The following is a 25,747-nucleotide window of genomic DNA, read 5'->3' on the forward strand; positions in this document are numbered from 1 at the left end:
CTCTCTCTCTCTCTCTCTGTGGCATCCTCTTCCTCAGATACGTATTCATCGGCAAAGCAAGAAGGCAGCGACACAAGATAAAGCAAAGCGGTAGAGCCATCATGAGGAGACACTGTTTGCACCCGAGTGTCGGGAGTGTACGCCACTGGGAGTCTCTTCCTCCTTCCATCCTTGTCAAACCTTAATCTCTTGTATTTGGCTCCGCGTGTGTATGTGTTTGGCTTTCGAGGGTGATGGTTTCATGAGGTGAGCAGTTGATGGTCTGCTCGAACTGCATCATTCATGGCATCGACAGCGACCAAATTGGTCCCACTACAGGACATGACCAAAACACGCTCATCCTCACACAGCCTCAATATATATATATATATATATATATATATATATATAGACTATTTGAGTTAGATACCGATTGAATCCAAAAACCTAAATAATTATGACCAACTTAACTCTTTTAGATTTGAAGTATAAATATGTAAAATTCTCAGAAAAGATTAAAAAGAGTCTTATATATGAATGATTAGATGATTAGTCTTAGTGATAGAATTAGGACTTTATTAGATTTATATCTAATAAAAAATTAAATTCTTTTGACACTATCCAATGGAAGGAAAAAAAGTATTATATAGTAGATCCCAATTGGTTGGGACATTACAATTGTGATGTTATTATTGTTCTTAGGCCAACCTATATCTACATATCACACATAAATATTATTTTGCTTGGTTTTATGCCACAATGTATTTAATAAATCCCTATACAAACATTGTGGTAGGAAAATAGCTTGATTCTTGTTGGATGCAACTATTGTTGATAGTTTTCTAGAACAATTAATTTTTGAGGGAAACCTTTTAAGTAAAGCATTTCATCTCTATTTCTTTTTGAATCATATAACAAGAATAGATGGCTAGGTAATTGTCTTCTAACCTCCAATAATTGTGATCACATAATGTCTTAAAATAGATGAATACATGCAACCATCCTATGGATTATATTTTCTGTGTGTTCTCGTTTACTCATAAACAATAATGTCAAGCATTGAGAAAATAGTAGCAATATGTCCTTTTTGCATCCAAACCACAAGAGTATGGTCCCTTGTCAATCCTTGTCTTGCATAAGCAACACAAAAACTTAGACATACAACAAGAGATGCACATCACCATAAATATGGAAAAGAAACCTTTCACACTATCATCTTGTGGACTTTGACAAGCATGAAGGAGTACATAAACTTTGGGCAAACGTAAAAGTTGGAGAGATTGTGCAAGAGTTGAGCAAGTTCACATGATTGATATCAAGTCCTTTCTCCATCATTCTCACCTGTAGCAAATGCTGTGAGGAGTCTCAGTGAAGGTGAACATGATTGCAAGGACCAGAGAGGGGGCCACCACCAGCACCAGCACCAGCACCACCACGGCACCCTGACACCAAGGTGTGGCAGTGAAGATAGCTCATTGAAGCTGAAGCTCTCATCATGTCACTAACCATCAAGTACTTGCCCTCCTTTGGCCAGCAAGCCAATGCCACATGGATGAGTTCAGGCCCTCAGAGATCGAAACATTGTTATCAGAGTCATGTTGGAACCAACTATGCTCTCAAATTGTGCTCATTATCTCAAATCAATCAAGATTCAACAAGCTCAATTAACCTATCATGATAAAGCATTGATTGGCATAACACCATAGCCCTCAGATGATGAAAACATATCACATCATGATGACATCAGAAGAGAAAATTCCTTTATTAAACTGCATAATATTTTATAACTGATCACAAAGCCCATGAACTCATTTCTAGACATACTAAACTTATTTAAACATTCAGACTTCTCATAAATTTATTCAATTTAAAGGGCATTTAATGCTCTTCTCCCCTTCAATCATCTATCTTTAAATTTATTAAGAACATCATTATCAATCTCTCTTTTTTAAAATAATATGAAACAACATACTTTTTTTTTCAATGTTGTTTATATAAATCTAGTTTGTTCCTAACTGCACTAGAACTTCTAGTTTTCAGAGTTTACTTCAATAACTCGAATTTACAATTAATCATTTTATACAAAGGCTCACAAATTTTTTTTGATATGGTCATTATTTTCTATCAATTGACATTTAACACATGAAATCCATGTTAATGACAGAAGATCTTACATTTATCTTTTAGTTTCCATCTAGATACATTTATCAAAAGGTTCAGTTCAGTATCAATCTTTCATATTATCAAAAAGAAATACCAGAACTTCAGTATGCAATTTAGCACAACACAATAAATTTCACCTAGATAAACATTCAACATCACATTATTTGTAATGAAAAATCTTATGTCTACAAAGGATTTCTCTTCTCGGTGCACAAACTATAGCAGCATTGATTTTCCATACTAATGTGGAATAAATTTTCTTCGCTTGTTTCATTTTGCTTCCATTTCCTAATTTTCAGAGCGAGACCAAGACCTTGGCCTTGGAGGGAGCTACCAAACTATTCAAACTGCAATGCTGCAAACAAGAACAAGATAGAAGTGAAGCCAAGGTTTAAAACCTTGGTTCGTACAACAGTTTGATTATTTCCAACTTATAAAGCAACTAATGTCAAACACTACAAATGTTAAAATTTGAACTGGAAAAGACCAACCATTGATTAACAGAAATTGAGTAGTAACATTTGCTTATGCAATTTTGAAAATATAAGGATATTTTAAATAGCACCAACAAACGCATTTGGTCCAAACATAGTCAAGACACCACCATAATATGCATCAGCATAAGGGTACGGTATACTAACCTGCTGCAGAAATGCCAGAAGACAGATCAGGTTTATAGTGCATAATACAAGTCAAATGTGCATGCTAAAAAACAGTATTTAAGATAATCAATGTCTGCTAACTGTTCCAAGTTGCAGAGAAACATACAAATGGTAGGTTACATTCAAACCTTGGATGCATACAGAAAAGTTCTGGAGCCCCTAGAGTAAAAACTACCTCCATAAGACCCTCAACTGTGTTACGTAAGTGCCTGAGTGGAAGAACAATTGCAACAAATCATCAAACACCAGGTGCTAGGGAAGTGACTGTAACCCATGAGAAGCAAATTATCAGCATGCTTGATTACATGGAGATAAAAAATAAACAAAGAGAAGAGCCATTATGCACTGGAAGAATCATGTGACCAATACTATGGTGCAAAAGCAAAACCAAAGTATGTTGATTCAGTCATGGCAATAATCAGGTTACACTGAAAAGAAGCCAATACAACAAATAAACTCTCTTCAGTCACATGTGAAGGAAGAGACTGTATAAAATGTATCTTGGGACTGGCTAAGTTATTTAATGCTTGTAAATTTTGTCACATGTTTCGTGAGGAAAATAACTTTTTTATAAATTTCAATGACAACAAAAGATCTACGTAGCTAGACCCCAAATAGTTGAGACTTATGGTTTTATTGTTGTTGTCGTTGTTGTTGTTCCGTGAGAGAAACCGAAGTGCCAATTGATTCGCGCATTTTGCTCTGATGTCAAAACCCTCCTATACGTGGAGGAATGATTAGCCAGAAGAATTGGGCTTTTTTTTTTTGCTCCGAGAAGCATAATGTACCTTGTTTTAGATATTTAAAAAAGAAAACAACTCTCTTCAATCACTCATCGAGGAGCATAGTGAAACCATGTTGGTCTTCTTAACATGCCAATAAACACCATGCACCTTGAAGAAGATTTTAAAAAGCCCAAACACTTTCCAAAGAAGAAAATAATGCAAATCTTGCTTCAATGACTTATTTTCAGCTCAGAAAACAGTTTTAATTTATGTTTGGTGATTTCATATCTTCACTATTTTGCTTTTTTTTCTCGTAAATCCATGAGAATCAGGCATATCACAACCTTCTAGGTATCAAAACAGTTTTGCTCATGTAATCTGTCAACCCACCTAAAAGCCAATTAAGGCTACACATGCACAAAAAAAAACAAAAAATGGGCACACACCAATTAAGGTATTGAAACAACTGGAAACAGTTTTGTTCATGTAATCTGTCAACTCACCAAAAAGCCAATTAAGGCTACACATGCACAAAAGAAAAAAACACACACACAAAAAGAAAAGAAAAGAACACAGGAAACCGATGAGAAAAGATGGAAAAGTTTGATCACAAAGATATTCAAAAGGAAATCAACATAGAAACAAGAACAGACTGGTCCAACTTGCATGTAGATAAGAGGGATCCATGGATCTTGAGAGCTTTTAACCAAGAAATCCCATCAATCTTGGCCAGTCGTGACCTTAGTTGGTCAACTGCACAATTAAGAACCATCTTTCTCTCAAAAGTCCTATGTAATTGGAGAAACCACGTACACAGTCGATCCATGAAATCGTAGGTCATCACATCAGCATAAGCAGCAAAAAGAAAGATCAGTAATACTGATATGATTCAACATTATGAGCTGATGGCAGCAAAAAGTTGTGGGACTGATTGAATCCACTCCGATGATGGAAGATTCATTGAGCAATGAAATGAAACCTATATTTAATCCAAAAAGTTGATAGAAAATCAAAGACATACAAACAAAAAAGCCCTATCAGAGTAACTATGACAAAAGCTCCACTTGGAAATAATTCCATAGCTTTCAAGAGTTATTCATCACTTAGGGTCACCATTTTTGGAAGAGAATATAACTTATCAAGTTAAATGAAACCTATAGTTAATCCGAAAAGTTGATAGAAAATCAAACACATTCAAGTATCAACAAACACAAAAGCCCTATCAGAGTAACTATGACAAAAGCTCCACTTGGAAATAGTTCCATAGCTTTCAAGAGTTATTCATCACTTAGGACCACCCTTTTCCGAAGAGCCAAAAAGTTATCAAGAACAATAATAGACACACTGCCAGCCATACTTCGAACATATATAACCAAGAAGACATGCCTGCATTAATGAATCATATTTACTAGTTCGAATCAAGATAGTCAGAGTGTCGAGCATTGGACAGACAATATCATATGGTTGTTCAAATTTATAACAGCAATTAGCAACCAATCAAGACTTGTTTTTCATAAGCTTCCCCAAATTGATAATCAATCAACCCCAAACCCTACTCATCAATATGATGGAATACCCCACACCTAGATCTATTTGCCAAGAAGGCCTTCAACGAAGGGTCGAAGGGGAGGCGAAGTGGTAAAACAGATTCTTTTTCAAAGACTACGATGAGAATACAGTAGCCCACGTATCTGTCAATGAGAAACCTGAGGGAAAAAAGATCAGTTCTTGACAAATCGATGAAGGAAGAGAAGAACCCAATCAAAGGGAGATGAAAAAGAATCGACAGCAGCTAAGGTAAGAACAGATATTTTCTTGGCAGAAATTTAAGCAACTTCTCGGCCACGCATCTGTCAATCAAAACCATTAATGAGAGAGAAAAAAGATCAGTTTTTGACTAATCGATGAAGAAAGAGAAGAACACAATCGAAGGGAGACGGAAACGAATGGATGTGGAAAAGATTGGGCACGCTTATCATAAGGCAGAGCCTCGCCCTAACCATTCATGGTGAGGAGGGAAGGAAGAGAATGGATCGCCGCATTCGCTCCCCTCTTCCAAACCCTAACAGAAGACATGGTCGATGGCGACAAGTGCCGCCGTTATATCGGCGGCGGACGAGGCATTTTTCACATAAGCCCTTATAGATTCCAATATCGCTTCTTTAATGGACAGAGGAGGGGAGGGAACCACCGGTCGAGTCGTGCACTCTTGTTCTCCGGCGGCTCAATTGGACCGGGCCCGAATCAAACCGCTCATATTAGCCGGTTCAAAGTAACAATTGTTTATTTGCGTTTCGATCCCTTAATAGTTTATATATACATAACGAGGCCCAAAAATTCTTTTCAAGGCATAAAAAATTAATTGTTCAAACCCAAATAATTTTAAACCATAAAATAATTTAAATTTGGGGTTAGATGAATGCATAATTTTTTTCCGTAATAAAATGATTAAACTTACTATCAGCTCAATTAATCCATTGATGCAATTAATGAACGATTAAGTCATAAAAATAATGTCTAAATTTTAATTAAACAAGTTGAGCTTTAAACCAGTAAAATGCTTAATTATCTTTTTATTATAAATATGTAAAAGAAAAAAAATATGTCTCTCATTCCCTCGACTCTCTTATTATAATCTCTATCTTCTTTTGCTATATTATAAAAATATTATTATGTCATTTACCTACTTTTATTTTTAGTATATATAATTTTAGATTTCTAAAATGTAATTATTAGTCGGATTAGTTAATCCATCAGTGTTTAAATCCGAAAAAAATCTATAATTCATTAATTAAACAATTTTAAAATGCTTAATTTCTCCCTAAGCATATTTGAGTCTTTTTATTATAAATGTGAAAGAGAAAAAGTTATTCTCTCATTTCCTCAATCAGCTCTCGTATTATCAAAAAATATTATTGTATTATTCATATACTTTATCTTTTTTATGATTATAAAGTATTTCCTAAAATAAAATACATGTCCAATCAATTAATAATCCAGTGATAATTCACAAATTAAACAAAATTAGTTTTTAAAAACTAAAATGCCTAAATTTTCTCTGTGCCTATTAAAGTCTTTTTTATTACAAAAAGGAAAAAAATCTCTCATTTACTAACACAACTACTATTATTATAATCTCTATCATTCTTTTTTACTATATTATATTATTTTATATATTTAAGAGAAAAAAATATTCATCTCCAATAATAACTATAATATAGTCAGTAAAAAAAATCATAATCAATTACATGGATATTATTTTAAAATAATTTTTTGAGAAATTTTTTTTATCCAATATAATATTTCATTCATATGCCTTACATATGTTCTGAAACATTTCATAGTCATTGATATATTTTAAAATATCTCATATGTTATTGATATGTTCTGAAACATTATCTTTTTACCATTAATATGCTTTGAAATATTTTATACATTATTGATACTCTCCGTAACATTTCATATGCCCTTGATATGCTCCGAAATGCTACACATGTAATTAATATGCTCCGTAATATTTCATACATCATTGATATGCTCCGAAATGTTTCATATACCATTGATATATTTTGAAACATTTCATACGCTATTGATATACCCTGAAATGCTCCTTACGTCAATGATTTGCTCCAACTAATCTTTACTCAATTGCTACGAACAAAATATGTTTCGAGTGAGATGATATAGTAATTTTACATTCGAGTAGTTATCTACGAATTATTATATCTATGTTTGTATTTGGTATCTTATTTGTTTTAAACCATTATCTTTCGCTATGGATATGTTCGTCGCTAAGTTCTTATATTATTTTTAAATTAAATATATTATAAAATATATCTATTTTTATTTACTGAAAATCTGTTAACCTCTCATTCAACCTTACTGTTCATATTGTTTATGCACATAAGCTTTTATCTAAATTTGATATTATTTTAAAATAAAAATTTAGACTGATATTATCTTAAAATAAAAAAATAAAAAAATAGTTTTTATAATATAAATATTTTATTCATATGATATAATATTTTAAAAATAAATATATTATAAAAATATTATTCATTTCTATTTATTAAAAATCCTTCGGTGGACAATATTTGGAATCAATTCGGACTAAATCACTCATAATTGACATCCACCACATAAATTTTTGTATTTTTTTAATATAATTAATCCGATCAATTAATTCATACGGTCACGCAAGACATGATTGGATTAGAAAGACAGTATAATACGGGTAAGTGTATATACATACGTATATACGTATAGGCAACCAATAAAGCCATTAATTATTTGAGGGTTGTTTTCGCGAAAATTGTTGGCGGTCTTTTTCCCTCTTTTGGCTTTCGCTGTCTTCTTATCCAGCGAAGGGAGGGGGATGGGGATGGAGAGGGGGCGGGTGGGTGGGAGCGGCACATCGGCCTGACACGGAGAGGCGAGCAACCAGTGGCGTGCGAACGAATGGCCGTCGAGGTGGTGGTGGGGGAGGCAGGAGAGGCAGGAGAGGAGGACGGATCAGGGAGGATGAATCGAGGACGAGAAGGAACCGCTTTGGTTCCCGGTTCTTTGGTGGCCGCCGTTTACGGCCGTGGGCGGTGCCGGTGGTACGTCCTGATCACGTCGTCTAGTCCCCGTTTGACCGACCCCGACCTCAACCCGAGGAGTAATCTGGGTGCGTTCTTACGACAGCACGAGAGCGAAGAAGGAAACGGCGTCCCGAGGAGATTACTTGGACGCTACTCAATCCTCCCTCCTCCCTCCACCACCACCACCACCAGCAACGACATGATTGAGATGTGGATTGAAGGTGCTACTCTTCACTATCATCTTTGTGGTCATAGTTATCATAATCGGATCGCTAGGTTGTTTGTTGAACTAATCGATAAATATCAGATTTAAATACACTGCGAAAGAGGATAATAGTGACGGTGACCGATGGATGTTTTGATTGGATTACTAGTAATTTCAAATGTTTGAGTTGTCAGGAAAAGATATGATATACATTAGGTTTTACAAGTCGGATTAGGGTTAGTAAACCAAGATCAAGTGCATTGTGCAAGCCAATTAAGCAGAAGAATATTGCACAAGTATTGATCAAACTACCTACACACCGGATGAAATTGGAAGGGATTGATACTGTGGTGGATGCTTCGAAAAATTTCAATCCCAGAATCTTAGGCTATTAGGAAAGAGCCTAATGTGTTAGACTTCAAAGATGACAATACAGCAAACACATATGGGAGACATTTCAATCTTTTTTAAATTCAAGGGCTGTAATTAGTAACTATACCATCAAAGGTTTGCTCCCTCATTATTTTGGATCCGACGACCCATCCAATGAGGATCTTCATTTCCCAGGATTTAGTAGCAAACTAAGCTCTTTTCTTTTTTGAAAATAAAATGGATGAGGACACAAATTAAATTTGGAACGAATGGTAGGGGAAACTCTTGCAAAGAGTTGGAAATACTAATTGTGAATTTTCATTTCAATTCATATGCTGCCAAATTATAAGAGACCCACTTTGATGTTAAGTCTTGTTGTCGAGTCGTTTTACATATCAGGATTAGTTTTGACATAACAAAATAAATTGGGATGTTGGCATTGATGGACTTTTATAGCCAACCTCCATGATTGACTTTGAGGTAATAGGATCGATGTTCTAATCAATTTGATAGGACTCTAAAACAACTCTTACATGAGATCAATTGATGCTATTTTTAATAATTAAAACCTAATTTTCAAAAATTAATTGCTAACTTAGTTTTTAAAATTTTATTAATCTAACACTTTTTTTTTAATCTTAATGATGTTTTCAATCTTGAAAGGAATTGTTTTCTAAGTTAAGAAAACTCTAATTAGTTATTCTTATGTTGTAGACAAAATTTTCAATATTCTTTTTTCTAAAAAATATTGGAAAACATATATATTTTTAAAAGAAAATTCTTTTCCATAGTACCGGACACACCCTAAAGGCCAAAAGATCCAGACCTGATCATTTTGTGACTTGTTTGCACATCCAGAGCAGTACATTATAATTGCAAGGACAACGTCGACTTGACTTCCATAGATGAATTTGTTGTATATGTTTGTCTGCATATGTTTCTCAACCTATTTTCCCTGCAGTGAAGCCCAAATGGAACAGGGCAAAGTTCCAACTCATGACCATGGATGCATTCTTTGACTGAAAGCGAAATGTTTTTTCAGGTTTTATCTCCTGGCTGACCTTTAATAAAAGAAAAGAAATGATTCTGGGAGTATTTAGACCGAGTCGATATTGTACATTGTAAGATATTAAATGAAAAACAAAGACTTAGAATATTACTACCAGAAAAGATGAATTATTGCTCTGCTGCTGTTGCAATTATTATTATTATTATGAGCAGAATGCCATCATTATTGTTATTTGATGGAAGAACCGGAGATAAGACAGTGGATAGGAGGACAAAGACAGAGCACAAAACTACAAAAGGAAAGCAAGAGGGAAAAGGAGTTCTGAATGAATTCTAGACATACTTTATCCAGGACCAATAATAGTCAAACTCATGACAAGCAGCAGCACTGACAGAGATCAGCTTCTGAGGAATCACTATGCACTCTCAATCCGGGAGTGCCCAACACCAACAATTAATGAGACCTATTCTTCCTTTCTTTTACTCTTTTTTTTTTCCAGTCCCTCTACTGACAACAGATGATGTCTCAAGAGCGTGACAAAGTTGGCTTGGGTTGACAGGTTAGGCAGGACATCAGTTTGAGGAAAAATGTTTGAGCAGAGTAACCAAGAATATATGATAAAAAAAGTGCTACAGGTCAGTGTGATACACTTCTTCTTTTGTTAGGTATTTGATAATGACATTATCATTTTGCATAGTTCTTATTTCTAAAGTTCAGTGTTGGAAATTTTTTGGGAACTTATTAACCCATCTATTGACCAATCATAATTTACTTGCAGAAAAGGAATGCATGTCAGAAGAAATATGTTCAGAAGATATGATTAAAGAATACAGCAAGTATCTGTTTTGTTTGCGACCACAGAATCAGAAACCCTTTGTCTCAAGGATGGATGGTGCCTTCCAGTTAGATAAAAAAAGGACAACCATAGTTCCTCAAACTAATGTTTTGCAAGTGAAACCTCTGTCTTCTTGCTCTTGAAGTCGCAGGATATGTGCCCCCCACAAAAGGCCAGGTCTGATTCTAGAAGACCAGGTTTAATATTTGATTGGGGCCATACTTTTCAGTCTACAAAAATAAAAAAAACCCTAAACAATGTCTCAAGCATGCATGTCCTGACATCAATTATGGTTTTCTGTACACTAGAAAATGAAGTGTCCCCACTCTGGTCAATTACATCCATATGAATGGATGTATCATCTGCTAACCCACATCAGCATAAGTTGGAAAGAAGGTTCTAATGGTGGTGATCTGTCTGCTTCTGTGACTTAATCTGACATGTTTTCACTGTACACAATGCTTTGTGCCACATAATTAGGTGAGGCACTCATTGGACCTGCTACTATTCTGCTCCCCAGAGTATTATTTGCTCCAACTTTGATCAAAGTATAGTGTTTGGAAGTAGAATTAGCATGATTGCAGTATATCAAAGACAGTCGTTCATGTCCAGAGAACCGATATCTTGGCCAGGATTGGATTCATTGAATCAAGTTGCAAGACTATTCCTTCAACCAAATCATGATGTGATATCAAATCAGAAAGCAGCAGGAGATTCTTGTATTCACTTGGTTTTATCTGTATTATATTGAGGACTGCTTTGAATACCATCAGTCTTGTTTGTGGAAGTGTCACACCAAGCAGAAAAAATCAGAGAGTTCCTTCCTACCCTTGGTTTGGTGGACAGACCTTGAAACTGAAGTCTTCACGACACCTTTTATGTCCTCCATGGTCTCTCTTGCCATTGGCAAAGTCAAGGGTCAGCCTCGGCATTTTCCTCACGCCAGGGCAGAAATGGCCCTTAAATTTGGTGGAGCAGTTGGTATGACATGAATAATTGGCTTCTGCTCCCTCCCTTGGCCTCTTTGAGCTCTTCTTCCTTGGCGACATCCTTGTTAGCTGCTCCGACATGGGAATCCATGGGACCGTTCACCTTTACTGATCGAGTTGCACTTCACCTGTCAAGAGGCTTCACCATCTCTGCAGGATGTCGAAGGCCTCATTGTGGAGTCTTCTTCTGCCGGGATGCTATGGAAGCGGTCACAAACAGCGGTCGAAGAAGCAGATACCAATCCAGCGGCTGTCCTTCTCCGACGTCAGTTCCTCCACTGGCGTGTTATCCCCGGAGGACCTGTCCATATCTCTGGTGGGATCGAATCTCTATGTCTTCACCTTGGCTGAGCTGAAGGAGGCGACGCAGAGCTTCTCCGTCGGCAACTTCCTCGGAGAAGGTGGCTTCGGGCCCGTCTACAGAGGCTTCGTTGACGAGAAGGTGAAGCCCGGGCTGAAGTCACAGCCGGTTGCGGTGAAGCTCCTGGACTTGGATGGCGGGCAGGGCCACAAGGAATGGCTGGTGAGCGTTGCTGTTAGCATGGCTTCTTCCCCTTCCCTCATGTGCTCCTGCACGAACTTATGTTGCTTGCTTCCTGTGGCTCATCGACAGGCCGAAGTGCTTGTTCTCGGACGACTGCGGCATCCCCACCTCGTGAAGTTGATCGGGTACTGCTGCGAGGAGGAACACCGGCTGCTGGTGTACGAGTTCATGCCTCGGGGCAGCTTGGAGAACCATCTCTTCAAAAGTATGTCCATTTTCTCTTGAATAAAGTTTCCATTTCATCGTCACCGTAAGTTGCCATCAACTTTTCAACAAGTTGTTTATGAGCATTTCTTTCTTGCACTTCATCATTGCTACATGCCAGATTATATCATAGTGGAGGAAATCCTGTACCGTCTTGTTCCTATTGGTTGCTTGATCCTTTTAAGGCATCTTGCTTTTTTTGGTCTTCACTTTCGAAGATCATAAAGCAACCAGGGATTCATCAAGGAAAATTACTTCCATGACTCTTACAGACTGTTGTCTTGCTCCACGGTTTCTTGGCAGCTGGAAAAGCATAAGACTTTTAACATGTTGCTTAATGACTTAGTCTTCATTTGTATTAATGAATCTAAACTTGTGCTTCCAAAAGACTTTTAACATGTTGCTTAATGACTTAGTCTTCATTTGTATTAATGAATCTAAACAGGTTAATTTGATGTCATACAGAAAAAGTATTAGCAGGGGTCTTTACTGAACGAGTCAACTCTCTAATTCCCATTTTGTGGAGAAGTGGGACATGGAGAATGCTTTTCCAATACATACAGACATACTGTTATGGGGTTTAAGAGTGGCCTTGACCACTCTGTGCATGCCATGGCATCTCTTGTCATTAATTAGGAAGCAGTCTAAATGCATTATCTTGTTATAAATCTCTCATATCTTCATAGAGGAAGATACTTAAGCATTAATGAATTAAGCTTGCTGAATCATCTTAGTTGCTTGATATGTGCAGGATATTATACCCCTTTGCCCTGGTTAGTGCGATTAAGGATCGCCGTGGGAGCTGCCAAGGGCTTAGGTTTTCTCCACGACTCTGATAAGCCGGTGATCTACCGGGATTTTAAAGCTTCAAACATCTTATTAGACTCGGTGAGTCTTCTTTAATCTCTTCTTTCTTATCGAAAGATGGTTGAAACATGAATATGGCACAACAGGGAGAGCCATGATGACATCTTCATGGTAGAAAAGAAGGATCATCCTAGCAATCTTTTTCCTGGCAATGAGCTCATCTCGGAGCTACCTTTAGATAGGAGGAAGAAGTATCTTGGACCAGACTTCATTGTGATGCAGTGACAAACTTGTGCTTCCAAAACACTATTCATGGAGCATCAATTGGCATCACAATGGATCTGTTGTCCCAGTAAACTAGCATTTCTTTCTCCACTGTCCACTGAAATGACCTCTCTGCCTGGCCATGGCAAAGACTTTACACTCTTTCTCTGTCATGCTTAATTGGGCAACTCTGTCCCTCAAGTTTCAGGACTACAAGGCAAGGCTCTCAGACTTTGGCCTCGCCAAGGACGGTCCGGAAGGAGACGACACACACGTCTCCACCCGAGTCATGGGCACTCATGGCTACGCTGCACCGGAGTACATCATGACTGGTGAGTCTCTGATACAGCTCCCATCTCTCTTCTTTGTTCGGAACTGGTTCTTCATCTCCTCTGCCATCGCCAGGCCACCTCACGGCCAAGAGCGACGTCTACAGCTTCGGCGTCGTCCTGCTGGAGCTGTTGACGGGGAGGCGGTGCGTCGACAAGGCGCGGCCGAGCAGAGAGCAGAACCTCGTGGAGTGGGCGCGACCGTGTCTCAGTGATTCACGGAAGCTGTACCGCATCATGGACCCCGGCCTCGAGGGCCAGTACTCCACCCAGGGAGCTCAGAGGGCCGCGGCGGTGGTCTACCAGTGCTTGAGCCAGAGTCCCAAGTCCCGACCTCACATGTCGGCCATCGTCGAGGCCTTGGAGCCGCTCTTGGACATGAACGATGTGCTACTAGGCACCTTCGTTTACGTAGCACCAGTCGCAGAGAACGGTAGCGAAGAAGGAACTGAGACGGTGGGCATGAAGGAGAATGGCCTCCGCCGCCAAGGCCACATGCACAAGCTGAGGTCCCCAAAGCCCGGGAAGCTCTCTGATGTCCTTTGCAGGGAAGTAGGGAGTCGAGTGCGCAGGAACTCACCCATGCATCACAAGAAGAACGACTCATAAGCCTTCAGAAACAATGATCTTGCTGTCCAGCTCTCAAAACCACTGCTGCTGCTGCTGCTGCTGGTGGTGAAGAGATGTAAATGACTGAATTTAGAAAATAAAAGCATGATGGAAAGAAAAAAATTGAATCATGTAAACAAGAGAGAACTAAAAAAAAAAGAAGAGGAAAGATTCAAATGCTTACAGAGATTATTGCAGAAGGTCATGTCATGTTCATGAAAGGTGTGCCACTTTCAACATGACAAGCAGTTCGATGCTTTTGCTAAGCAAGGGTCAAGAGTTGTGAATGATTAATATATTAAGATAAGATTGATGATGCCAATCTTATCTTATATGTTCTAATAGTTCTGATTTACTTGAACTGTGTGATGTTGAGAAGTGGTTGAGAGAATGATTTGTACATCATGTCATCAATTAAAGGTACGAAAAAAGGAATATCCTGTGATTAAAGAAAAAGGCATGCATGTTGGGTGGCATGTAACTTCTTCCATATGCTATCACATAAATAAGAGCGAGATGATATTGAACACTGCTCATCCCATGCAACTAGTAAGGCAATAAAGTTGCTCAGCGTAAGCTCTATGTGAAAAGGTTGTACAAAGCTAAGTCATATGGACCATAATATTGATTGAGGAAGGCATATTAAATATCTGATCAACCTGAGATAGATGAAGCAGTTGAAAGGCATCCTTCAAGAAAAGGAAGATATGTTGTCACTACCTTTGATATTTCTCAATCACATCCTTTATTTGATGAGCCAGGTTCATCATGTGACAACTCCCACCTAGAGAATAACCAAAGTCATGTCGTAAGCGACAACCATACTCGAAAAAAAATGGAATTCCCTAATCATGGACGAGCTTAAGATGCAGGCATGTAGCAAACAGAAAAAATGGCTAATGACTCTCTGTTGTGGTTAATTTTTTTCTCCAACCTTATTAAAAATTACCAATCCTTAATTGATATGGCAAAAAATGGTAATGAGACACGTCATCCCCCTGACCAACGCACTGCCCGAGGCTCGCCATACCCTGCAGCAGCTCGGCCTCCCACGCAACCAAAGGCACAGTCCTGCCCTGCAGACAGCTACATCAGGTAACATCAAACCCCCTCTATAAATACCCCCGAGCCCTTAGAAAAAGGGGGGCACACACTCAACAGACGGAGGTTTCTCCTCCTCCTAAACCCCCTCCGCATCTTTCTCTAACTTGATCGTCGGAGGGGTCGGGTCGAGCACCCCGGCCCGACCTGTGTGCAGGTGCGAGACGGTGTCGCCTCTTCCTGGCGCTGTGGCGGAGCTTCTTCCCGACCGGGAAGACCCGAGCTTCTTCCCGACCGGGACGACCCGAGCTTCTTCCCGACCGGGACGACCCGAGCTGCCTCCCGACCCGACCGGGTGACCCGAGCTGCCGAACCGACCTCCCGACCCGAACCACCGAGCTCGGCCGCCGGGAGATCTCGAGGAGCGCCCCCAAGGAGATCACCGCCTTCCGGACCCGAACCAGGCCGCGACGGCCCCGAGGCCACGGCTAAAAAAGTTACTTACACTAACATAATGGCGCTAGAAGGAGGGCCCGAAATGACGGTACGTTAGCTTCCTCCTTGGTTGCTCCGTTGCAGCCGACCTGCACCAGCAGCAGCGACTTCTGGGGCCGGTCTCGGCTCCTCGGCCTCTCGGCCACACGGCCCCACGCGCGCGGCCAACCCGCGCGCCTCGGGCCCCTCGGTCCCACGCGCGCGGCCACCCCGCCCGCGTCCCACGCGCGCGACCAGCCCGCGCGTCCCGAGCTCCTCGGCCACGCGTGCAACCAGCCCGTGCGTCCCGAGCTCCTCGGCCACGCGCCCGACCAGCCCGCGCGTCCCGAGCTCCTCGGCCACGCGTGCAACCAGCCCGTGCGTCCCGAGCTCCTCGGCCACGCGCGCGACCAGCCCGCGCGTCCCGAGCTCCTCGGCCACGCGCGCGGCTCGGCCCCACACGCGCGGCCAGCCCGCCCGCGTCTCGGCCACTCGGCCCCACGCGCGCGGCCGAACCGCCCGCGTCCCACGCGCGCGGCCGAACCGCCCGCGTCCCACGCGCGCGGCCGAACCGCCCGCGTCCCACGCGCGCGGCCAGCCCGACCGCGCCGAGCGTCTCGGCCACTCGGCCCCACGCGCGCGGCCAACCCGCGCGTCTCAGCCACTCGGCCCCACACGCGCGGCCAACCCGTCCGCGTCAGCCTCACGCGCGCGACCAGCCCGCGCGCCTCGGACCCCTCGACCTCACGCACCAGCCCGACCGCCCGCGTCCCACGCGCGCGGCCGAACCGCCCGCGTCCCTCGCGCGCGGCCAGCCCGACCGCGCCGAGCGTCTCGGCCACTCGGCCCCGCACGCGCGGCCAACCCACGCGCCTGGGCCCCTCGGTCCCACGCGCGCGACCAGCCGACCTGCACCACGACTTCTGGGGTCGGCCTCGGCTTCCTGGCCAAACCCCCCTCGGTCCCGCGCGCGCGCGGCCAACCCGCGCGCCTCACGCACCGGCCAAACCGCCCGCGTCCCATGCGCGCGGCCAGCCCGACCGCGCCGAACACCTCGGCCATAGCGTGCCCGAGACCTCCTCGGCCACAGCCTACCCGAGACCACCTCGGCCACATGCGCAGCCGGCAAGCAGCATCGCTGCCTCGGCCACTCGGCCACATACGCGGCCGCCTCACTGCCTCGTCCACTCGGCCTCATGCGCGGCCAACACGCTGCCTCGCTGCCTCGGCCACTCGGCCTCGGGCGCAGCCAGCGCGCAGCCTCGCTGCCTCGACCTCATGCGCAGCCAGCAAGCAGCATCGCTGCCTCGGCCACTCGGCCACATGCGCAGCCAACATACTGCGCGCTGCCTCGGCCCCATGCGCGGTCTATCTGCCTACACCGAGCACCTCGGCCAATCACTGCCGAGATCCACCTCGGCGCGGCCCGACCGCCTGTCGTGTTCCTCGGCCCCTCGGCCTCGTTCGCAGCCAGCAAGCGGCCTCATGCAAACACACTGCCTTGCTGCCTTGCTGCCTCGGCCACATGCGCAGCCAGCAAGCAGCATCGCTGCCTCGGCCACTCGGCCACATACGCGGCCGCCTCACTGCCTCGTCCACTCGGCCTCATGCGCGGCCAACACGCTGCCTCGCTGCCTCGGCCACTCGGCCTCGGGCGCAGCCAGCACGCTGCCTCGGCCACTCGGCCTCGTGCGCAGCCAGCACGCAGCCTCGCTGCCTCGGCCTCATGCGCAGCCAACATGCTGCCTCGCTACCTCGGCCCCTCGGCCTCATGCGAGGCCAGCACGCTGCCTCGGCCCCTCGGCCTCGTTCGCAGCCAGCGAGCGGCCTCATGCAAACACGCTGCCTTGCTGCCTCGGCCACTCGGCCACATGCGCGGCCGGCAAGCAGCATCGCTACCTCGGCCACTCGGCCACATACGCAGCTGCCGCACTGCCGCGGCCTCTCGGCCACATGCGCGGCCAACACGCTGCCTCACGGCCTCGGCCACTCGGCCACATGCGCAGCCAACATACTGCGCGCTGCCTCGGCCCCATGCGCGGTCTATCTGCCTACACCGAGCACCTCGGCCAATCACTGCCGAGATCCACCTCGGCGCGGCCCGACTGCCTGTCGTGTTCCTCGGCCGCGTGGTGCCCGAGGCCACGTCCTCGCGTCCTGCCCGCCTGATCGTGCTACTCGGTCGCATGGCCCTTGCGACCACGCCTGCGCGGTCTGCCCGCCTGCGTCGTGCTCCTTGGCCCCATGTTCCCGAGACAGACCAGTGCCGCCAGTACGCCCGCGTCGTGCCCCTCGACTCCATAAACCCCGAGCCACGTCTGCACGGCCAGCCTGCCCGCGCCGACCTCCACGGCCATATCCACCTGGTTCACGCCCCTCGGCCGCGGCTTGCCTGCGCCGAACCCCGCAGCTCCATGCTTGCCAAGCCCGCCTAAGCGGCGTCCCTCGGTCGCAGCCTGCCTGCACCGAGCACCTCGGCCAATCTCTGCCGAGACCCACCTCGGCGCGGCCCGACCGCCTGTCGTGTTCCTCGGCCGCGTGGTGCCCAAGGCCACGTCCTCGCGTCCTGCCCGCCTGATCGTGCTACTCGGTCGCATGACCCTTGCGATCACGCCTGCGCGGTCTGCCCGCCTGCGTCGTGCTCCTCGGTCGCGTAATGCCCGAGACCACACCTGCGCCGCCAGCCGCCTGCGTCGTGCTCCTTGGCTCCATGTTCCCGAGACAGACCAGTGCCGCCAGTACGCCCGCGTCGTGCCCCTCGGCTCCATAAACCCCGAGACACGTCTGCACGGCCAGCCTGCCCGCGCCGAACTCCTCGGCCCTCTAGCTTTACACCACCCGGGCCACGCCTGCGCGGCCTGCCCGCCTGCGTCGTGCTCCTCGGCTCTTCGGCTCTACGCCACCCGAGACCACGCCTGCGCGGCCTGCCCGCCTGCGTCGTGCTCCTCGGCTCTTCGGCTCTACGCCACCCGAGGACACGCTTGCGCGGCCTGCCCGCCTGCGCCGTGCTCCTCGGCTCTTCGGCTTTACGCCACCCGAGACGACGCCTGCGCGGCCTGCCCGCCTGCGCCGTGCTCCTCGGCTCTTCGGCTTTGCGCCACCCGAAACCACGTCTGTGCGGCCTGCCCGCCTGCGTCGTGCTCCTCGGCTCTTCGGCTCTACGCCACCCGAGACCACGCCTGCGCGGCCTGCCCGCCTGCGCCGTGCTCCTCGGCTCTTCGGCTCTACGCCATCCCGAGACCACACCTGCGCGGTCACCCCGCCTGCGTTGTGCTCCTCGGCCCTCGGCTCTACGCCTCCCGAGATCACACCTGCGCGGTTGCCCCGCCTGCGTTGTGCTCCTCGGCCCTCGGCTCTATGCCTCCCGAGATCACGCCTGCGCGGTCACCCCGCCTGCGTTGTGCTCCTCAGCCCTCATCGGCTCCATCGGCCCCGAATCTAACCCTGCTCGGCTTCCTGACTGAGTTGCGCACTTCGGCCCCATGTTGCACGAGACACGTCCGCGCGGCTAGCCCGCCTACGTCATACGCCTCGGATATGCATGACCAGCCCACCTGAAGTAAAAAGCCATGCATCGGACCCCCTGCATGCAAGAACCGACGCATAGCTCCTTTCGGGGGGGCATATGATATGGCAAAAAATGGTAATGAGACACGTCATCCCCCTGACCAACTCACTGCCCGAGGCTCGCCATACCCTGCAGCAGCTCGGCCTCCCACGCAACCAAAGGCACAGTCCTGCCCTGCAGACAGCTACATCAGGTAACATCAAACCCCCTCTATAAATACCCCCGAGCCCTTAGAAAAAGGGGGGCACACACTCAACAGACGGAGGTTTCTCCTCCTCCTAAACCCCCTCCGCATCTTTCTCTAACTTGATCGTCGGAGGGGTCGGGTCGAGCACCCCGGCCCGACCTGTGTGCAGGTGCGAGACGGTGTCGCCTCTTCCTGGCGCTGTGGCGGAGCTTCTTCCCGACCGGGAAGACCCGAGCTTCTTCCCGACCGGGACGACCCGAGCTTCTTCCCGACCGGGACGACCCGAGCTGCCTCCCGACCCGACCGGGTGACCCGAGCTGCCGAACCGACCTCCCGACCCGAACCACCGAGCTCGGCCGCCGGGAGATCTCGAGGAGCGCCCCCAAGGAGATCACCGCCTTCCGGACCCGAACCAGGCCGCGACGGCCCCGAGGCCACGGCTAAAAAAGTTACTTACACTAACATTAATGACCATAAGTCAATGGGTTACCTCTATCTCTGTAGCTTTGAAGTCCTTAAGCAGAACTGATTGTAGAGCAGATATTGCAGTCTGCAATAATCAACATAAGATTAGCCAAATACCATATATACTAACCAGTGATTCGTTAAGGAGAACCACCATCTGAGCTTACGGATCAAAGGGTCCTGTATAAGCATAATTCAAAATGAAAAAAAAGAGCTCCAAAATTAAAAAAGACCACAGAAAGGAAGTAGAGAACACACAAATTGGGAGAGAAAGACCAACATTACACAGATGTGTTTCCCACTACCCAATACTTGATGTCAAGACAAGGAAAATACCAACTCAATGTACTAACTAAACCATCTACTGGGAGATGGTACATTTGCCTCTTTGGAAGCAGTAAAACTTCTAAAGCCAAGAATTGGAAGCCACAACATTGGTGGAAGTGATTTGTATAAAGTTACAGGTAATTCTGCCATAGGTAACAGATGTTCAATGCACACCAATTACAATCTGTCATATCTTACCTGCACAGTTTCCTCATACGAGAATGCTGGATCATTCTTCATTTTGTTCTCCAACAAGTTGATTGCTTCTTGTTCTTTCAAGCCAGCACTTGTAGCCTGGAACAGAATACTATAAACTCGTACTATCAACTGTTAGTGTAAACACATTTTTTTAGTTAGTATAAACACCCCTTTTTTCTTAGCCGTGACCCGGGAGGTCGTCTCGGCTCGTTCGGGGGTCCGAATGGCGGGGATCTCCCTGGGGCGGTGCTCGTCTCCACCGGGGTGGTCGGGTGCGGCCTCGGACTCGGGGCGATGCGGCGACTCTTCCCGAGCGGGGATTGCCGGCACGTCCCGGACGGGAGACCTCGGCTTGATACCTGCACAATGGTCGGGTTCGCTCGACCCGACCTGGCGGTGCTCGTCTCCACCGGGGTGGTCGGGTGCGGCCTCGGACTCGGGGCGATGCGGTGACTCTTCCCGAGCGGGGATTGCTGGCACGTCCCGGACGGGAGACCTCGGCTTGATACCTGCACAATGGTCGGGTTCGCTCGACCCGACCCCTCCGACGATCAAGTTAGAGAGATGCGATGGCGGTTGTTCGGGGAATTCAGCCTTACCTTTCCCTTCTGGCTTGGGGACGTTTATAGGGGAACTCGGCATCCTCGGCTGCGCCATCCCGTTGGTCGGGGCCGTATCTCTGATGGCGTCCGACATCGCTGAGGACGTTGCGTATGGGAACGGGGGATCGCAGGGTATGGGCGAGCTTCAACCGCTACCCACTTCTGTCTCGTCCTACTGTGCTGGGTCAACTGAAGGGGCTGCGGGCTCCGTGAGGCTAACGTCCGGACGCAGACTGTTGCCCTTGTTGCTCTCCCTGGGGCGCCGCGCCTGTCCAAGTGCGGGGGAAGTCGCCGGGGGTGGGGTTTACCATTTTTTGCCATATCATATCCCCCCCCCAAAGGAAGCCATGACTCGGCATCGGACGGTGGGGATTTGAGGCATGGCTTTTGATCGGTAAGTGACGGTTCTTTTCGTGGGTCGCGACTGGGACTCATGTTCGGGGCGAGCAGGCCGCGCTGCGTAGGTGCTTTGGTCGGGGAGCACGTCTCGGGCGGGCTGGCCGCGCCGAGGAGGTGGTCTCGGGAGACATGCGGCCGAGGGGCACGTCTCGGGCGGGCTGGCCGCGCCGAGGAGGTGGTCTCGGGAAACATGCGGCCGAGGGGCACGTCTCGGGCGGGCTGGCCGCGCCGAGGAGGTGGTCTCGGGGAGCATGCGGCCGAGGAGCACGTCTCGGGCGGGCTGGCCGCGCCGAGGAGGTGGTCTCAGGAAACATGTGGCCGAGGAGCACGTCTCGGGCGGGCTGGCCGCGCCGAGGAGGTGGTCTCGGGAAACATGTGGCCGAGGAGCACGTCTCGGGCGGGCTGGCCGCGCCGAGGAGGTGGTCTCGGGGAGCATGTGTCCGAGGAGCACGTCTCGGGCGGGCTGGCCGCGCCGAGGAGGTGGTCTCGGGGAGCATGCGACCGAGGAGCACGTCTCGGGCGGGCTGGCCGCGCCGAGGAGGTGGTCTCGGGAAACATGCGGCCGAGGAGCACGTCTCGGGCGGGCTGGCCGTGCCGAGGAGGTGGTCTCGGGAAACATGTGGCCGAGGAGCACGTCTCGGGCGGGCTGGCCGCGCCGAGGAGGTGGTCTCGGGGAGCATGTGGCCGAGGAGCACGTCTCGGACGGGCTGGCCGCGCCGAGGAGGTGGTCTCGGGGAGCATGCGGCCGAGGAGCACGTCTCGGGCGGGCTGGCCGCGCCGAGGAGGTGGTCTCGGGGAGCATGTGGCCGAGGAGCACGTCTCGGGCGGGCTGGCCGCGCCGAGGAGGTGGTCTCGGGGAGCATGTGGCCGAGGAGGTGGTCTCGGGGAGCATGTGGCCGAGGAGCACGTCTCGGGCGGGCTGGCCGCGTCGAGGAGGTGGTCTCGGGGAGCATGCGGCCGAGGAGCACGTCTCGGGCGGGCTGGCCGCGCCGAGGAGGTGGTCTCGGGAAACATGTGGCCGAGGAGCACGTCTCGGGCGGGCTGGCCGCGCCGAGGAGGTGGTCTCGGGGAGCATGCGGCCGAGGAGCACGTCTCGGGCGGGCTGGCCGCGCCGAGGAGGTGGTCTCGGGGAGCATGTGGCCGAGGAGCACGTCTCGGGCGGGCTGGCCGCGCCGAGGAGGTGGTCTCGGGGAGCATGCGGCCGAGGAGAACGTCTCGGGCGGGTTGGCCGCGCCGAGGAGGTGGTCTCGGGAAACATGCGGCCGAGGAGCACGTCTCGGGCGAGCTGGCCGCGCCGAGGAGGTGGTCTTGGGGAGCATGCGGCCGAGGAGCACGTCTCGGGCGGGCTGGCCGCGCCGAGGAGGTGGTCTCGGGAAACATGTGGCCGAGGAGCACGTCTCGGGCAGGCTGGCCGCGCCGAGGAGGTGGTCTCGGGAAACGTGAGGCACGATCGTCGTTCTTTTTAGGCGTTGAGAAGTCGTAGTGGCCGTTCTCCACGTCGTTTCTTGCAGCGGCTTTGGGTCCGCATTTATGATGGGGTGTCCGTTGGTCTTCCCTGATGCGAGCGGGTGTGCGGATGAGCTGTCGGCCGCTAGGGGGAGACGAAGGGACGTCTCTTTCGGCGGGTTTTTCCTTACATAAATGGCGTATCCTGCCCGTTTTTCGACTTCTGCTGCTGAGTCTTGGGCCTCGTCGTTTCTCTCTGCCATCGCTCCTTCCCCTCTCCCACGCTACCATCCCACAGTCGCTCCCTCGTCGTCTCTCTTGTTCGTTCCAAAAGCCGGTAAGGAATGTCCTTCTCGCCTGTCTCTTCGCCTTCGTCCCTCGACAGAGTCCGGGAGAGCATGCCTCTGTCTTCCCCGGACGAGGAGGCGGCGCGAGCCCTTGAGGCGCTAATGTGGCCGCACGACCTCGACTCGGTGGTGAGCGGGTCGTCGCTGGAAAAGCTCCGGGAGCGTTATTACATCCCGGCGGAGTTTGTTCTGGTTGCCCCTGATCCGGGGCAACGGTCATACGACCCGATCCCCCGAGGTTTTGCGCTGACCCAAGATGCCCTAGAGGCTGGGTTGCGCCTTCCCCTTCACCCCCTTATTGTTTCCTGCCTATCTCTCTGGCGGATTTCGCCTTCCCAGGTGACGCCTAACTCATGGCGGTACCTGGTAGCGTTCTTGGGGGAGTGTTATTATGCTAACATCACCCCTACCCGAAACCTCTTTCTTTCATGTTTCCGCCTTCTCAAGGGGCCGGGGGGCTATTTCGTGTCGGCCCGGGCTGGCTTTCGCGTCGGGGGAGCCCCTTCGAGTAATAAAGGGTGGAAGGGGCGGTTTTTTTACATCAGCTGGCCGAGGGATTGGGGCTTCGGGGTTCGGTGGGCGGTGAGGGTGATAGATAACACCGTCCCGGATTTGAACGACGAGGAGTGTCGGGATTTGAAGAGGCTTCGGGCAATCCTTCCCGGCTCTCAGGCCATCCGAGCTATGACCGAGGAGTGGCTAGCCGAGGCGGGTCTTAGCCCGGCTTTCGGGGGTATGTTTATAGAGGGTGTTCTCCACGTTTTATTTGTTTCCACAGTTTGTGACGGTTTCGCTTGTCTTTTTCGCAGGAATGAAGCTCCTGTCCCTCCGTGGTGGTCGCTCTTCGTCGGCTTCTTCCCCGCGCCAGTCCGCTGCTTCCCCTCCGCGTTCCCCAGCCGACCCGGTGCCCGGTTCGGCGGGTGCCCCATTGGAGATCCCTGCGGGACGTCCGTCCAAGAAGGCGAGGACGACGGGTCCGGGGAAAACCAAGGCGGGGACCGCTCCTCCAACAGTCGTGGGTGCCAAGCGGACCACTCGGGAGGAGGGGCCTTCCCAATTTGAAGGGCCTAGCCAGCGGGCGACCGGGAAAAGGGCGAACCTGCCCACGGTGGATGATCTGTGCGGGCTACGCGCGGGAGCCGACGAGCCCCTATGGGCAGCGGTGATGGGCGAGCTTCCGACAGGGGAGGCTTCAGACCCGCTGGTCGCCCGATGGAAGGGGCTGTCCCGAGGGGACCGGGTATGGGCCGGGGGAGATCCCTCGGCCGCCTTCCTTCGAGGCGTGCTCCACCCCGACCTGGCTCGGGACCTGTACACTCTGCCCTCGGAGACCATGCTCAGCAAGGCGGGGAGGTTCCTGACGTTGGTAAGCATTTCGCTAACTCCGGGTATCCCTGCGACTGTGCGCTGACCCTTATTTTCTTGTGGCAGGGCCTCCATTATTCGACGGCGCTGATGGACCGAGTGCGCGACGCTGGCCAGATAATCTGGGACCTCAGCGAGCGCAACTCCAAGTTGTGTCGTCAGCTAGAGGAGATTCGCGCTGGGTCTGGCCCCGAGGCGGTAGCGGCTGCGGAAAAACGCGCGACCTGTTCTGAGGAAGAAGTGGCGCGTTTACGAGCAGAGCTCGAGCGGTCGGGCGATTCGGTCAAGGAGCTCCAGGAGTTCCTTCGTTTGGATCGGGCCGAGCTCCGCCAGTCGAAGTCAGAGGCGCTTGGTCTCTCCAAGAGGGCGGAGAAGGCCGAGGCTGAAGCCCGCGCTGCTTCCGAGGCGTTGGCTGAGGAGGTTCGCCTCCGCCCGTCGAAGGACAAGGAGGCGATCGAAGCTTACAAGAAGTCCGAGAACTTTGAGCTCGGACTGACCCGAATGGGGCGAGTATCCTACGAGTATGGATACAGGATCGACCTGGGTCGCTTCGGTTCGTGCCCTCCCGGCTCCGAGGTGGAAAGGGATCCGTTCGCCTCTCACCCCGTGGACCTGGAGGTGGATATGCCGGAGGACGTGCCGTTCGACGACCGCCCGAAGACTCCGGGTGAGGAGTGAGGGTCGTTTTTTGTATGTCGGGTCGAGGGTGCGAGGGTTTTGTGCATGGGTTTTGGCTTCTGTATCCCCTCCTTTTTAATAAGATGATCTTTTCCTCCGATCTTCTGTGTTTGCGTGTTGTCTATTTCTTCAGACGAAATATTTCCTAAGGTTCTGTATGTTCCAAGTCCGGGGCACGGGGTCGCCATCCATTGTTGCGAGCCTGAATGTCCCCGGTCGGGATACTCCGATGACCCGATAGGGTCCCTCCCACTTTGGGGCCAGTTTCCCCCTTACTTGGGTGGGGTGGCTGACCTCGATTTTGCGCAGGACCAAGTCCTCTAACTTTATCGACCGGGGTCGTACGTTCCGGTTGTAGACCCTCGCTACGG

The 25,747-nt window shown here is 49.0% G+C and overlaps 2 protein-coding genes and 1 long non-coding RNA gene across 8 annotated transcripts in view; 1 reads left to right on the forward strand and 2 right to left on the reverse strand.

Moving 5' to 3' along the window:
• Positions 1–1,168: 1,168 nt before the first annotated feature.
• Positions 1,169–5,622, reverse strand: LOC135633760 (uncharacterized). The gene is made up of 2 exons (XR_010495122.1): positions 1,486–5,622; positions 1,169–1,421 (listed from the first exon to the last, which is right to left on the reverse strand). It is a non-coding gene; the product is annotated as an uncharacterized LOC135633760 (long non-coding RNA).
• Positions 5,623–10,243: 4,621 nt separating this feature from the next.
• On the forward strand, positions 10,244–14,640 carry LOC135633687 (serine/threonine-protein kinase RIPK-like). Of its 2 annotated transcripts, none has more exons than XM_065143459.1 (6): positions 10,244–10,333; positions 10,477–12,045; positions 12,136–12,271; positions 13,022–13,158; positions 13,544–13,673; positions 13,747–14,640. In XM_065143459.1, the coding sequence occupies exons 2-6, from the start codon at positions 11,680–11,682 to the stop codon at positions 14,277–14,279; spliced, it is 1,302 nt and encodes a 433-aa protein (XP_064999531.1). In that variant the 5' UTR covers positions 10,244–10,333; positions 10,477–11,679; the 3' UTR covers positions 14,280–14,640. The 2 variants fall into 2 exon arrangements, with proteins under 2 accessions (XP_064999531.1, XP_064999532.1); XM_065143460.1 differs by having other exon boundaries at positions 10,255–10,333; positions 13,550–13,673.
• A 244-nt stretch (positions 14,641–14,884) lies between these two features.
• Positions 14,885–25,747, reverse strand: part of LOC135633688 (proteasome subunit alpha type-6-like) — a 44,371-nt gene continuing 33,508 nt past the window's right edge. For 3 of the 5 annotated variants that reach the window (XM_065143466.1, XM_065143463.1, XM_065143461.1), the window contains 3 exons: positions 20,540–20,635; positions 20,040–20,099; positions 14,885–15,063 (listed from right to left, as the gene is read on the reverse strand). In XM_065143466.1, coding sequence (XP_064999538.1) covers positions 15,046–15,063; positions 20,040–20,099; positions 20,540–20,635 — 174 coding nt within the window. In that variant the 3' untranslated portion in view covers positions 14,885–15,045. Of the gene's footprint in view, positions 15,064–20,039; positions 20,195–20,539; positions 20,636–25,747 lie in introns of all 5 variants that reach the window. The other 2 variants (XM_065143465.1, XM_065143462.1) reach the window with 1 other exon arrangement.

Source organism: Musa acuminata, chromosome BXJ3-3 (assembly GCF_036884655.1).
Source record: "Musa acuminata AAA Group cultivar baxijiao chromosome BXJ3-3, Cavendish_Baxijiao_AAA, whole genome shotgun sequence".
In the NCBI taxonomy this organism is placed as follows: Eukaryota; Viridiplantae; Streptophyta; class Magnoliopsida; order Zingiberales; family Musaceae; genus Musa; species Musa acuminata.

Bases quoted from the DNA above. Each gene is read 5' to 3' on its own strand.
- LOC135633687 (XM_065143459.1), top strand. From the start codon at position 11,680: ATGTCGAAGGCCTCATTGTGGAGTCTTCTTCTGCCGGGATGCTATGGA. The intron at 12,046-12,135 runs GTGAGCGTTGCT...GCTCATCGACAG, and splicing joins AGGGCCACAAGGAATGGCTG to GCCGAAGTGCTTGTTCTCGG. The intron at 12,272-13,021 runs GTATGTCCATTT...TGATATGTGCAG, and splicing joins GGAGAACCATCTCTTCAAAA to GATATTATACCCCTTTGCCC.